Source organism: Bubalus kerabau, chromosome 20, assembly GCF_029407905.1.
Source record: "Bubalus kerabau isolate K-KA32 ecotype Philippines breed swamp buffalo chromosome 20, PCC_UOA_SB_1v2, whole genome shotgun sequence".
Taxonomy (NCBI): domain Eukaryota; kingdom Metazoa; phylum Chordata; class Mammalia; order Artiodactyla; family Bovidae; genus Bubalus; species Bubalus kerabau.
In genome coordinates, this window is record NC_073643.1 from 57,941,922 (window position 1) to 57,956,798 (window position 14,877).

Below are 14,877 nucleotides of genomic sequence, written 5' to 3' on the forward strand. Positions count from 1 at the left end.
CCCCTCCCTGGCTTGTGCTCCTCTCAAAGCCACAATTCGCCCCCATCCAGTCCTATCCCACTGCCTGCAAGCCCTCCCCCACTCATCTGTCTGGCAATTCCTGCTCACCCTTTTAAGACCAAAAGCTGCCTCCTCCAGGAAGCAGTCCCAGATCTCAGGTTGGACGAAGCACCTCTCCTGTGCCTCCGCAGGCCCCTGCAAGACTTTGCATCCCTGTTGCAGTCTGCATCTCCCAGGGCAGGAGCTTCCATCCTGTCCATCTGGGTCCATGCCCTGGATGGCCAAACCTTTAGACCTCAGCCTCCTCTCGCACCCATGAGTGGGGAAAAAAAGCTTTATTGATAAATAGGTTCTAGTGAAATAAACAGAGTGATAGTTTCTAGGGGAGTAAAAAAGTAGAATCTGCATCTCTCCACCTCGCCTCTAGCCCTCGGCTTCTGCCTTCTTGCTGGCCGCTTTGGACACTGAAGATTTGGTGGAGATGCCAGGCTTTCTTGGGCCCTTAGAGGCCTCAGCCTTCCCAGCCAGTGGTGCAGGCTCCTTCTTGGACCCAGAACCCTTGGGAGGAACAGGGGCCTTGGCTTTGGGCCCCTCCCCAGCAGCCTCTTTAGGGACCTTGCCCCCCATCTTCTTTTTGGCCAGGGAAGCACCATTCTCACCCTGTAAGAAAGCAAACCAGGAGCAGGTGGCAGGGCTGGGCACACCGCTCAGAGCCCACGAACTCAGGGTTGAAACCCCAGCTCTAGGTTGCTTTCGACAAGTGCCCTCCCCTCTCTAAGCCTCAGCCTCCCATCTATAAGGTGGGGATGGTGATCCTCCAGGCACTGGAGGGCTGGGAGCAGAAGAAAGTGAAGCAAGTTACCCTCTTCCTCATCTGACCCCCACCCCAGGCTTAGGTGGGAACACTCGAGCTCTCGCCACTGGAGATCAAGACAAGGGAAGTCACCCCGACACCTACCTTGGTGACCGTGGATTTTGAACTCTGACCTCCAAGCTGTGTTTTCCTGTGGGCCTTGGTATCTGCTGGAAGAGGGGATGCCGTGTGAGACAGACTTTTTTCCGGAGGAGCTGCCGCTCAGCAGCAGGCTTGAGGGGCCCCACATCCCGCCCAGGGACCAGTCCTCACGCTGACACTTGCAGGCTGTGAGACCTGGGACAAGTTGTTCAGCCTCTCTGAGCCTGGTGCCCGAGTCTGCCAACTGAAGGTCGCAGCCTCTCGCCCACGGGACAGCGGGAGGATTAAGTGGAAGGAGGGCAACCATCCCTCATTCCATTCACAGCTCCCCATCCACCCAGGCCGAAGGCCCCCGACAGGGCTGTCAGCCCCATGTCTTCAACCCATCTTTCACGCGGCAGCCAGGATACATTTTAAAAAATGCTTCAGGCCCTACCAGTCCCCTGTTCAGAGTCTTTCCATAACTTGATAAAAACCATTATGGAGAATAGTATAGAATTTCCCTACAAAACTAGGAATAAAACCACCACATGACCCAGCAATCCCACCAGGAGGGCATGTATCCTGTGCAAACCATAATTCAAAAAGACACATGTGCCCGCCCTGATCATTGCAGCGCTATCTACAACAATCAGGACATGGAAGCCACCTAGATGTCCATCGACAGATGAATGGATGAAGGGGTTGTGGTCTATCTATACCAAGGAGTATTACTCAGCCATGAAAAGGAATGCATTTGAGTCAGTTCTATTGAGGTGGATGAACCTAGAGACTGTCATACAGGGTGAAGTCAGTCAAAACGAGAAAAACAAATATATATTAATGCATATACATGAAATTTAGAAAACTGGGGTCAAACCTTTTTGCAGGGCAGGAAGAGAGATGCAGACATAGAGAACGGACTTCTGGACAGTCGGGGAAGGAGGGTGGGACGAACTGAGAGAGTAGCATTGAAATATACACACTGCCGTGTGTGAAATACACAGCTAGTGGGAAACTGCTGTACAGCACAGGGAGCTCGACTCGGTGCTGTGATGACTAGAGGGGTGGGAGGGGGATCACCAGGGAGGGGATATATGTATACATATAGTTGATTCACATCGGTGCTCAGCAGAAAAACATTGTAAAACAATCACACTCCAATTTTTATAGTTTGGTTTTTTTTTTTAGATTCGTAAGGAAAAAAGCACCTTGGGCCCTAAGTGTCCCCTGTTCAGGGTCTTTCCGTGGCTCCTCACCGATCAAGTCCAGCCTCCCGCTGCCCTTCACAGCGTCCCCTTCTCCCGCCCCCGATGCACACAGACAGGACTATTTAGACTTCTTCCACCTTTGGGGCTCCCCTGGTGGGTCAGATGGTAGAGAATCCACCTGCAATGTGGGAGACCTGGGTACGATCCCTGGGTTGGGAAGATCCCCTAGAGGAGGGCATGGCAACGCACTGCCGTATTCTTGCCTGGAGAATCGCCCATGGACAGAGGAGCCTGGCGGGCTACAGTCCATGGGGTCACAGAGTTGGACACGACTGAGCGTCTAAGCACAGCTCAGCACAGCCACGTTCTTCATGCCTTCAGGCCTTTGCACAAGCTGGTCTCCTGCGTGGGCCACCTCCTCCAGGAAGCCTCCCCTGACCCCTCTCAGAGCTGATCCCTCCTCCCACCCCCACCAGCTACCATGAGTTCTCTGTCTCTCTGGGTCAAGCCAAGTGTCCTAGGGCACATTGAGTAGACACCCTCTCCTCCCCAGAACTGACCCCTCCATCCCAACTCATGGCCACTGGTTGCCAGAAACCCCATCCCATGCCCACCCCATTCACACCCATACCTTGGCGGCTCCCTCTTTCTTTGACCTTCGACTTCCCGCCAGGCCCACTGGCACCGGGAGGGGCCTGAGCAGCCTTGTCCGGCCGTCGGGAGGACTTCTTGGCCTCACCCAGCCTTGGCTCTGGGTCCTTGGTCTGCGTGCCTTTCTTGGGGGCCTTCTTGGCTGCGCCTGGTTTGGAGGGAGCTGCCCTCCCCTCTCTGGGCTTCCTGGATCCTTTTTTCACCTCGCCTGGGTTGGCAGGGTCCTTCTTTGACTCACTCGGCTTCTTGGGGTCCTTCCCCTCAGCCTGACCGGGCATCCTGGGGGCCGTCTTCCTGGGTGGGATTTTCCTTTTGTCTTTGGGGACTAACTGGTGGAGGAGAGAACGGGGTGGAACTGAGAGCAGAGATCTGGGCATCTCCTGCCCCGACACCCTGTGTGAGGCTCAAAGACCCCATCCCCAGGGAGGGGGTGAAGAAGGCGGCCAAGGGCTTGGGGCACAACCGCCTCCTAAAAGCCGGAAGCCGATAGTGCATGCCACCCCCGCACCATGTGAGAGGTGCCGCCATGGAGGAGCTACGGGACTCGAGTCTGCAAAACTCACCCAGCGTTCTCCCCGCTCCCTGCGTAGGTGGCAGGCACGCACCTCCCGCCCCTGCCCCCGAGCCCAGCACACACTGTGAGCCCTGATGCTGTCTTCTCATGCTAACCCATGAAGCTCCTTTGACCCGCCCCCCCAACACCTCCCTGTGGACTGTGGCCCTGACACCACCACCCCTGCCCCCGCCTCACACCACCACATCCCCAGGTCTCCTGGCTGCTTCCTGCTCTGCAGCTGAACATGCACATGGAGGGCAGATGGGCCCCAACCCCAGCCATGCAACTCGACCTGTCCAAGTCTTCCCCTCCCCGCTTGGGCCTCAGTCTTTCCATCTTTACAATGGGGTCATCAGGGAGGGTGTGAGCAGCAGGGGGAAGCAGGGGCCCCTGGCTCTGCCCTTCTACAGCCCAGCTCTGATGACGCTGCTCCCCAACATCCCTGAATCCTCATGGGTCCCCGTTACCCACCATGACCAGAAAGCAACCCCCACTCCCAGCACACACACATCTTGACTCCATAGTACCCGAGACCCCCTTCTCTGCCTCCCACCCCTTGGTCTGGTTTCCTGACTGCCTCCCAGTCACACACACCCCCAGCACCCTCTCTCCTGCTCCCCCTTCACCCCACCCTGTGCCCCTGGCCTTGCCATGGCAGCTGTCGAAGTTCAGACCCACACACTCAGAGTCCCAGGAGGGGGTCTCCCTGAGCTCAGCTAGCCTGTTCCCACAGGGACTGGAACTGGCAGTTTAAGAATGTTCCACCAAGTTCCACGGTGACTGTCAGAGGAACTGCTACATGCTGGGGCACAGCAGTGACAAGACGGATCCCAGGTCCGGGTCCCTGGGATCTGGGATCCGAGATGTCCCTGGTGGCAGCTGGCAGTCACGACGCTGCGGTTTGAATTTTGTGCCAAATTTGCTCTTAGCTCTGGGTGACTCGACCCTTTGAGAGAGGAGGATGTGCTGGCTCAGAGAGGTGTCAGCCCTGGTTTTGGAGCCAGGGAGCGTGGGGAGCGAACCCCAAGGCTGTGACCTTGAAGGAACCAAGGCTGGGTCTGGGCCGCCCCTGGTAAAGGAATTCCAGGGAGGGGTCAAGGGCACCAAGGACCCAGAAGTGAATCAGCTGAGACAGTCTCTGGTCATGGGTCCCACCCAGCAAGGGAGGAGAGGGGTGCAGCAGGGTGACGGGGGCCGCATCAGGGCTCAGCCTCCCCGGGGGGTGGGGGGAGCGAGCAGGGGGTGTCTGGGTGAAGACAGAGGACAAAGAAGAGACAGGAGGAGAGAGGGAACAGCACCCAGAGCTCGGGAAGAAAGAGCTGGAGCTGGAGTTCAAGCCTGGGGCCAAGTTCGCCACACCCCGGGACCCCTGGCACCTCCCACCCACCCCCCTCCACCACCCGGCACTCACTTTGAAGCTGCCGGTGGCCCCCTTGGCCTTGGAGTTCACGGGCCTGATGAGCAGGCCGCGGTGCAGGCCCGTGGCCAGGGCCTGCTTCAGCAGGTGGTTGAGCCGGAGGGCGTCCACCGTCGGGTACTTCTGCAGGATGTAGACTTTGATGGCCGCCACTGAGGTGCCCCGGCGCCGCTCCCCGGCCTGCAGCGCCTCCAGCACCATGCGCAGCACCGGAGGGTGGCGGCGTGGCGCCCGGACGGCGCCCCGGGCCAGGCCTGCGGGGGGCAGGGGCAGCAGGATGTCAGGGCCCAGACCGCTGCGGGCGGCGGGCGGGGGGCAGGACGTCACCCAGGGCCCAGACCGCCCCCAGGCCCCCAGCTGACAAACGTGCCCAGGGAAGCACCAGCTGGGTGCTGGCCAGTCCCTGTGGCCGGTGGGCAAGCAGCCCAGGGACTCACGTATGCATTCCCCCAGCCCCACCCACCCCTGATCTTGGCCAGCCATGGTCTCCCGGGGCCCGCCGAGGGGCTGGGCACACAACAGCCCTCCGTGAAGGCTTATTAAGAAACATTAAAGGGTCCTTTTAGTAAACAACACTGGGATCCCCTCCCCGGTGGCCCAGGGGTTAAGAGGCCACCTGCCAGTGCAGGGGACATGGGTTCGGCCTCTGTTCTGGGCAGTAAGATGCCACGCGCCCCAGGGCCTCAGCGCTGGGTTCACAACTATGGAAGCCCGTGTCCCAGAGCCTGTGCCCCGCGTCAGGAAGCCGCAGCAATGAGGAGCTCACACGCTGTAACCAAGACCCAGTGTGCCAAAATAACTCAAAGAAACAAAAACCCCTACACCAGGCCAGTTGTCTAGATCTAACATTTTACAGGAAATGCAAGGGCCACATGAAATCAGTAAAACCCAGATATGAGGAACTCTCCAGGACACGTGATCCAGTGCCTCCTACAAATAAGCAAGGAGGAAAAATAAACGTGGGAAAGGCCCCAGAAAGGAAAGATCCTACGAGACCCTTCAACCAGAGGCAAATGTAGGGGCCTTGCTCAGACTCAGAGGATGATCTGAACAATCTGACTGGGGGCAGAAAAGGCAACTAGACACGTGTGGACACTGGGATATTTGAAAGCAAGAGAGTTCCAGAAAAACATCTATTTCTGCTTTATTGACTATGCCAAAGCCTTTGACTGTGTGGATCACAATAAACTGGAAAATTCTGAAAGAGATGGGAATACCAGAACACGTGATCTGCCTCTTGAGAAATTTGTATGCAGGTCAGGAAGCAACAGTTAGAACTGGACATAAAAAAACAGACTGGTTCCAAATAAGAAAAGGAGTACGTCAAGGCTGTATATTGTCACCCTGCTTATTTAACTTCTATGCAGAGTACCTCATGAGAAACGCTGGGCTGGAGGAAGCACAAGCTGGAATCAAGATTGCTAGGAGAAATATCAATAACCTCAGATGACACCACCCTTATGGCAGAAAGTGAAAAGGAACTAAAAAGCCTCTTGATAAAAGTGAAAGTGGAGAGTGAAAAAGTTGGCTTAAAGCTCAACATTCAGAAAATGAAGATCATGCCATCTGGTCCCCTCGCTTCATGGGAAATAGATGGGGAAACAGTGGAAACAGTGTCAGACTTTATTTTTTTGGGCTTCAAAATCACTGCAGATGGTGACTGCAGCCATGAAATTAAAAGACGCTTACTCCTTGGAAGGAAAGTTATGACTAACCTAGATAGCATATTCAAAAGCAGAGACGTTACTTTGCCAACAAAGGTCTGTCTAATCAAGGCTATGGTTTTTCCTGTGGTCATGTATGGATGTGAGAGTTGGACTGTGAAGAAGGCTGAGCGCCGAAGAATTGATGCTTTTGAACTGCGGTGTTGGAGAAGACTCCTGAGAGTCCCTTGGACTGCAAGGAGATCCAACCAGTCCATTCTGAAGGAGTTCAGCCCTGGGATTTCTTTGGAAGGAATGATGCTGAAGCTGAAACTCCAGTACTTTGGCCACCTGATGCGAAGAGTTGACTCATTGGAAAAAGACTCTGATGCTGGGAGGGACTGGGAGCAGGAGGAGAAGGGGACGACAGAGGATGAGATGGCTGGATGGCATCACCGACTCGATGGACGTGAGTTTGAGTGAACTCCGGGAGTTGGTGATGGTCAGGGAGGCCTGGCGTGCTGCGATTCATGGGGTCACAGAGAGTTGGACACGACTGAGCGGCTGAACTGAACTGAAGGATGATATTGCTCCCGGTGTGCTAATGGCAGTGCAGTTAAGAGATTCCATCTTTTAGAGATAAATACCGAACAGTTTACAGGTGAAGTGATAAGCGTGGCACTTACTCTGAAATAACGCAGTGGTGGAACAAGGGTAACCACGAGCTGTTAGCTGCTGAAGTTGACTGATGGGTGCCTGGGGCTGTGGGGGCAGGGCTGGCACCATACCATCAGTCTGCTTTTGTGTCCTTTTGAAAGCTTTCATCATAACAAGAAAAGAATTTCACTCTTGGGTATATACCCAGGAGAAAATAAAATATATGTCCACACAAAAATATAGGTACAGATGTTCATAGAAGCATTATTTTTGGTTTAGTCACTAAGTCGAGTCTGACTCTTATGGCCGCATGGACTCCTCTGTTCACAGGATTTCCCAGGCAAGGATACTGGAGAGGGTTGCCACTCCAGGGGATCTTCCTGACGCAGGGATCGAACCTGCGTCTCCTGCTTTGTCTCCTGATCTGCAGGTGGATTCTTTATGGACTGAGCCACCAGGGAAGCCCCTTACATTATTTATAATAGTTCAAAAGCAGAAGCAACCCCAAAGTGCATAAACAGGTGAATGGATAAACAAGACACAGTACAGCCAGAACATCACACAGCCAACGGGAGGAATGAGGAACTCCCTTGAAAAGATGAGGCAGAGTGAAAGAAGTTAGTCACAAAAAAGTCACATGTTGTATAATGTAGCTGATATGAAATGTCAGGAACGGGCAAATCGGAGCCAAAATGTAGACTCGTGGTTGCTAGGGGCTGGGAGGCGGGTGGAGATGGTGAGTGAACACCACTGGGTACAGGTTTTTCTTTAGAGGAGATGAAAATATTCTAACATTCGCAGTAGAGACGGGCCACAACTGTGACTGTGCTAAACGCCACTGCACACTTTAAGTGGGCGAACCGCACGCTATGTGATTTACCGAGATATCCCAATACGCCGCTATTTTTAAATTGTTGCAAAAAAAGAGTAGGATCCAGGTGAGGAGGGAGACACTGTTAGAAGCTGTCAGTCACCATAAAGCACAGAAAAGTGATTTAAATATGAAACCTAATTTAAACATGGTGATTAGAAATGTTGATTTCTAACCAATTTCTAAAAACTGAAGACTCAGAAAAGGAATCAAGTAGCTAATATTAATACACATATATGAAGGAAGATGTGCTCAGTCGCTCAACTGTGTCTGATTCTTTGCAATTCCAAGGACTGTAGCCCACCAGGCCCCTCTGTCCAAGGAATTTTCCAGGCAAGAATACTGGAGTGGGTTGCAATTTCCTTCTTCAGGGGATCTTCCTGACCCAGGAATCAAACCAGCAACTCCTGGGACTCCTGCACTGCAGGCAGATTCTTTACCACTGAGCCACCAGGGATGCCCATATATATATATATATATATATCTCACATATTAAAATGGAAAAATGGAACTTTGTACATATACAGATTGCTGTATCAAAATCTCATGGGAACTATTAATACAAAACAAAAAACTACAATAGATACACACATACAAAAGAAAAAGTCACCCAAACACAACAATAGGGGGCTTCCCTGGTGGCTCAGAGGTCAAGAATCCACCTGCCAATGCAGGACACATAGGTTTGATTCCTGGTACGGGAAAATCCCACATGCTGTGAGGCAACTAAGCCCGTGCATGACAAGTACTGAACCCATCACCCTAAAACCTGTGCTCCACAATGAGAGCAGCCACTCTAGTGAGAAGTCCAGACCCCACAACTAGAGAGTGGCCCCCACTTAGCGCAACTGGAGAAAGCCCTCACACAGCAATGAAGACCCAGGATAGGTAAAAACAAACAAAAGAACAAAAACCCACAACACTAGTCATCAAACCACAAGAGATAAAAGAGGGAAGAAAGAAGACCACCAACAACAAAAAATCCAAACAATAAAGAAAATAGCAATAGGAATACAGATATCAATAATTACTTTAAATGTAAATGGACTAAGTGCTCCAACTAAAGACATAGGCTGGCTGAATGGATACAAAAACAACATCCACTTTATAAGCTGGTCTATAAGAAACACACTTCAGACCTAGGGACACATATAGACTGAAAGTGAGGGAATGGAAAAAGATACTCCATGCAGATGGAAATCAAAAGAAAGCTGGAGGAGCTATCCTCTTATCAGACAAAATACATGTTAAAATAAAGACTGGGGGTGCTCTTTCTGCCCCCTTCTGATGCCTATGTCAGAAGCTTTCTCTATCTCCTTTATACTTTAATAAAACTTTATTACACAAAAGCTCTGAGCGATCAAGCCTCGTCTCTGGCCCCGGATTGAATTCTTCTCCTCCGGGGGCCAAGAATCCCGGTGTATTCGCGTGATTCAACAACAACCTTTCATCTTGGGGGCTCGTCCGGGATCCTTCAGGACAAGATGGGAGCTAACAATTCCAGCCTCACTCCTTTGAACTCTCGGAAAGATCTAAAGGATAAACTGCTGGGTCTGTGGAGCACTCCCCTCTTCGTCAATGGAAGGCTTCCCGTGGTGGACATCCCCACTTCAAGGAAAAGACTTTCTCCAAGTCTGTGAATATCTTTGACAACAATCACATGCGATGTGTCTTCTTCATCTGATGACATCTACCAACCCTAAAATGGACTGGTGCAACACTTTGTACTTTAACTATGGACATAATGTGACTTTTAATTTCGATTTTAACTTGTTTTAATGACTATGTTGCCTACATCTGTAATTGTATAACTGGATTTGTTCTAGCCGCATGAAAGCTTTTAAGTTACAAATGGTTGCTCAAACTCCTGCTACTGCTGTAGCTTCCTCCAGCTACTATTTGGGGCCCCTGGATCAGATATCCTCAATATGAGGATTAGGAGAATATGTTGCCTCACCAATTTAGGGACAACGCCCCTTGTCAGCTCGGAAGCAGTTATGGAATGAGAACGACGCCCCTTTTCCCTAGGCAACATAATTCTCCTAAAAGAAAAGGGGGGAATGAGAGAGTCAGTTCCTAGGCAAGTTGATAGGGAGTCTAGGGGTCCCCAAGGAGAGAGGGGTCTGGAATTCTCAAGGAGGAAGAAAGGACAAGCTTTTTTTTTTCTTTTCTCCACATTCCTTAGGATTATATAACAATGTATCCTGCCTAAGGACAGTCTTTGGATTCAACCTTTTGTTATCTTAAAATGTTAATTATGGGAGTAGACCTGGTCTTTACAAGGATGCATCTTGCCTGAGGACAGTGTTACCTTAAGATGTAAATTATGGGAGTGGGTCTGATGAGGTCTTTACAACCTCCAGACATTCTTTGGCATATATAACTTCATTGTTAACACTAGTAAGCGGGTGCTCTTTCTGCCCCCTTCTGATGCCTGTGTCAGAAGCTTTCTCTATCTCCTTTATACTTTAATAAAACTTTATTACACAAAAAAAAAAAAAAAAAAAAGACTGTTGCAAGAGACAAGGAAGGACACAACATAATGATCAAGGGATCAATTCCAACAGAAGATATAACAATTGTAAATATTTATGCACCCAACTTAGGAGCACCTCAGTACACACGTCAAACACCCATAAAAGAGGAAATTGACAGCAACACAATGATAGCAGGGGAAATTAACACCCCACTCACACCAATGAATATATGATCCCGACAGAAAATTAAGGAAACACAAGCATGAAAAGACGCAAGAGACCAGATAGACTTAATTGATATTTACAGGACATTCCATCTGAAAGCAACAGAATACACTTTCTTCTCAAATGCACATGGAACATTCTCCAGGATAGATTGTGTCTTGGGTCACAAATCAGTTCAGTTCAGTTCAGTCGCTCAGTCGTGTCCAACTCTTCGCGACCGCATGAATCGCAGCAAGCCAGGCCTCCCTGTCCATCACCAACTCCCAGAGTTCACTCAAACTCACGTCCATCGAGTCGGTGATGCCATCCAGCCGTCTCATCCTCTGTTGTCCCCTTCTCCTCCTGCCCCTAATCCCTCCCAGCATCAGACTCTTTTCCAATGAGTCAACTCTTCGCATGAGGTGGCCAAATTACTGGAGTTTCAGCTTCAGCATCATTCCTTCCAAAGAAATCCCAGGGCTGATCTCCTTCAGAATGGACTGGTTGGATCTCCCTGCAGTCCAAGGGACTCTCAAGAGTCTTCTCCAACACCACAGTTCAAAAGCATCCATTCTTCGGCGCTCAGCCTTCTTCACAGTTCAACTCTCACATCCATACATGACCACAGGAAAAACCATAGCCCTGACTAGATGGACCTTTGTTGGCAAAGTAATGTCTCTGCTTTTGAATATGCTATCTAGGTTGGTCATAACTTTCCTTCCAAGGAGTAAGCGTCTTTTAATTTCATGGCTACAGTCACCATCTCCAGTGATTTTGGAGGCCCCCAAAATAAAGTCTGACACTGTTTCCACTGTTTCCCCATCTATTTCCCATGAAGTGATGGGACCGGATGCCATGATCTTCGTTTTCTGAATGTTGAGCTTTAAGCCAACTTTTTCACTCTCCACTTTCACTTTCATCAAGAGGCTTTTTAGTCCCTCTTCACTTTCTGCCTTGGTAAATTTAAAAAAAACTGAAATTGTATCAAGCATCTTTTCCAATCGCAACACTATGAGATTAGAAATTACATTAAAAAAAAACAAACCACACAGAAGCTAAACAATGCAACAGTAAATAACCAACAGATCACTGAAGAAATCAAAGAGGAAAGAAAAAATACATTAAAACAAATCACAGTGCAAACACAGCAGGACAAAATCTACCACCCAAAACCTGTGGGATGTAGCAAAAGCAGTTCTAAAAGGGTATATAAGGCACTTTAATCCTAGCTCAAGAAACAAGAAACTCTCACATAAACAACCTAACCCTGCCGATTCATGTTGAGGTTTGACAGAAAACAACAAAATTCTGTAAAGCAATTATCCTTCCAAAAAAATATATTTAAAAAAACAACCTAACCTTATACCTAAAGCAACTACAGAAAGAAGAAACAAAACACAAAGTTAGTAGAAGGAAAGAAATCATAAAAATTGGAGCAGAATGGGAATGAAGACAATAGCAAAAAAATCAATGAAACTAAAAGCTGGTTCTTTGAAAAGATAATTGGTAAACTTTCATAGAGACTCATCAAGAAAAAAAGGGGAGAGGACTCAAATCAATAAAATTAGAAATGAAAAAGAGAAATGACAACTGGCACTGTAGAGACACAAAGGCTCGTAAGACATCACTACAGGCAACTCTAAGATGGTAAATTGCACAACCAGGAGAGACGCACAAATCCTAAGAAAGGGACAACCTTCCAAGACTGAACTTGCAAGAAACAGAAGATATCAACAGACCCATTGCAAGTCATGAAGTTGAAACTGTAATGTAAAATCTTTCAACAAACAAAAGTCCAGAACCAGATGGCTGTGGATTTGATCAAACATTTAGAGAAGAGTTAACACCTATTCTTCTGAAACTCTTACAAAAATATGTGGAAGAAGGAACACTCACAAACTCATTCTATGAGGTCACCATTACCCCGATTCCAAAATTAGCCAAAGATACCACAATTAAAGAAAATGACAAGCCAATATCACTGATGAACACAGACATAAAAATCCTCAACAAATACTAGCAAACTGAATCCAACAACACATTACATGATCATAAACCATAATCAGGTGAGATTTCACACAGTGATGCAAGGATTCTTCAATATCCACAAACCAACCAGTGTGATACATCACATTAATAAATTGAAGAATAAAAACCATATGATAATATCAATAGACACAAAACACTTTCACAAAATTCAAAACACCCATTTATGATACAAAAAAAAAAAAACCTTTAGAAAGTAGGCATAGAGGAAACTTACCTCAACATAATAAAAGCCATAAATGACAAAACCCACAGAACACGTCATTTTCAATGGTGAAAACCTAAAAGCATTTTCTCTAAGATCAAGACAAGGAAGCTGACTCTAAACACTATTATTCAACATAGTTTTGGAAGTCCTAGCTACAGCAATTAGAGAAGAAGAATAGATAAAAGAAACTCAAATCGAAAAAGTAAAACTTTCATTGTTTGCAGATGACAGATACTATACTTAGAAAATTCTAAAGATGCCCCCAGAAAACTACCAGAGCTCAATGAAATTGGTCCTGTTGCAGGATACAAAATGAATACCCAGAAATCTCTTGCATTCTTGTATGCTAACAAGGAAAGATCAGAAAGAGAAATTAAGAAACAATCCCACTGACCACTGAAACAAAAAGAATAAAATAGCAAGGAAAAAAAAAAAAAAACTACCTAAGGAGGCAAAAGACACACTTTTGGAAAACGCTAATAAGACACTGATAAAAGAAATCAAACATGACACAAACAGAGAGATACACCACAATCTTGGGTTGGAAGAACCAATACTATAGAAATGACAACAGTACCCAAAGCCATCTACAGATTCAGTGCAATCCCTATCAAATTTCCAATGGCATTTTTCACAGAATCAGAACAAAACAATTTGTGATTTGTATTAAAAAAAAAAAAAAACAGAGCTGGAGGAATAAAGCTCCCTGATTTTAGACTATACTATAGGGCTACAATAATCAAGACAGTATATTCAGTTCAGTTCAGTTGCTCAGTCGTGTCCGACTCTTTGCGACCCCATGAATCACAGCACGCCAGGCCTCCCTGTCCATCACCATCTCCTGGAGTTCACCCAGACTCACGTCCATCGAGTATATGGTATGGCACAAAAGGAGAAGTATAGATTAATGAAACAGAATAGAAAACCCAGAAATAAACCCACGCACCAACGGTCACCTAATTTATGACGTGTGGCAAGAATATACAATGGAGAAAAGGCAGTCTCTTCAATAAGTGGTGCTGGGAAAACTGGACAGCTACATGAAAAAGAATACTATTAGAACCCCTTAACACTATACGCAAATTAAAGTCAAGATGGATTATAAGGCCAGAAACCATAAAACTCTTAGAGGAAAACATAGGCAGAACACTCTCTGACATAAATCACAGCAAGATCTTTTTTGACGGAATATTACTCAGCCATAAAAAGGAATGAAATTCGGTTATTTGTAAAGACGTAGATGGAGCCAGGGACTGTCATAGAGTGAAGTCAGAGAAAAACAAATACCATATATTAACGCATGTGTGGAGTCTGAAAAAATTTTGTACAGAGGATCTTATTTACAAAGCAGAAACAGAGACACTGACATAAAGAACAATGTATGGATACCAAGGGGGTAGGGGGAATGGGATGAATCGGGAGAGTGTAGAGAACCTACTGTATAGTGCAAGGAACTTCACTCAGTGCTCTGTGATGACCTAAATGAGAAGAAAATCCAAAGAAGACACACACACACACAAACACACACCCCTGATTCACTTTACAGTAGAAACTAACACAACATTCTAAAGCAACTATACGCTAATAAAATTTTTTAATAAAAATAAATAAATGGGACTTAAAAGCTTTTTCACAGCAAAGGAAACCATAAACACAACAAAAAGACAACCATGAGAATCAGAGAAAACATCTGCAAATGAAGCAACTGACAAGGGATTAAACTCCAAAATATACAAACAGCTCATGCAGCTCAATATCAAAAAAACAAACAATCCAATAAAAAAATGGATAGAAGACCTAAACAGACATTTCCCCAAAGAAGACATACAGATGATCAAGCAGTACATGAAAATACGCTCGACTTCACTAATCATTAGAGAAATGCAAATCAAAACTGCAATGACATATTACTTCAAACTGGTCAGAATGGCTATTATAAAAAAAAATCTACAAACAATAAATGCTGGAGAGGGTACACTGTTGGTGGGAATGTAAACTGATA

At 47.4% G+C, this 14,877-nt stretch overlaps 1 protein-coding gene across 2 annotated transcripts in view; it reads right to left on the minus strand.

The window, feature by feature from the left end:
• Positions 1-316: 316 nt before the first annotated feature.
• LOC129635172 (histone H1.8) overlaps positions 317-14,877 on the minus strand; it is a 32,472-nt gene continuing 17,911 nt past the window's right edge. Inside the window, exons 2-5 of one of the 2 annotated variants that reach the window (XM_055557912.1) lie at positions 4,764-5,023; positions 2,777-3,125; positions 959-1,020; positions 317-660 (exon numbers count right to left, since the gene is read on the minus strand). In XM_055557912.1, the coding sequence (XP_055413887.1) occupies positions 424-660; positions 959-1,020; positions 2,777-3,125; positions 4,764-5,023 (908 nt within the window). In that variant the 3' untranslated portion in view covers positions 317-423. Of the gene's footprint in view, positions 661-958; positions 1,024-2,776; positions 3,126-4,763; positions 5,024-14,877 lie in introns of both variants that reach the window. The other variant, XM_055557911.1, reaches the window with a different exon arrangement.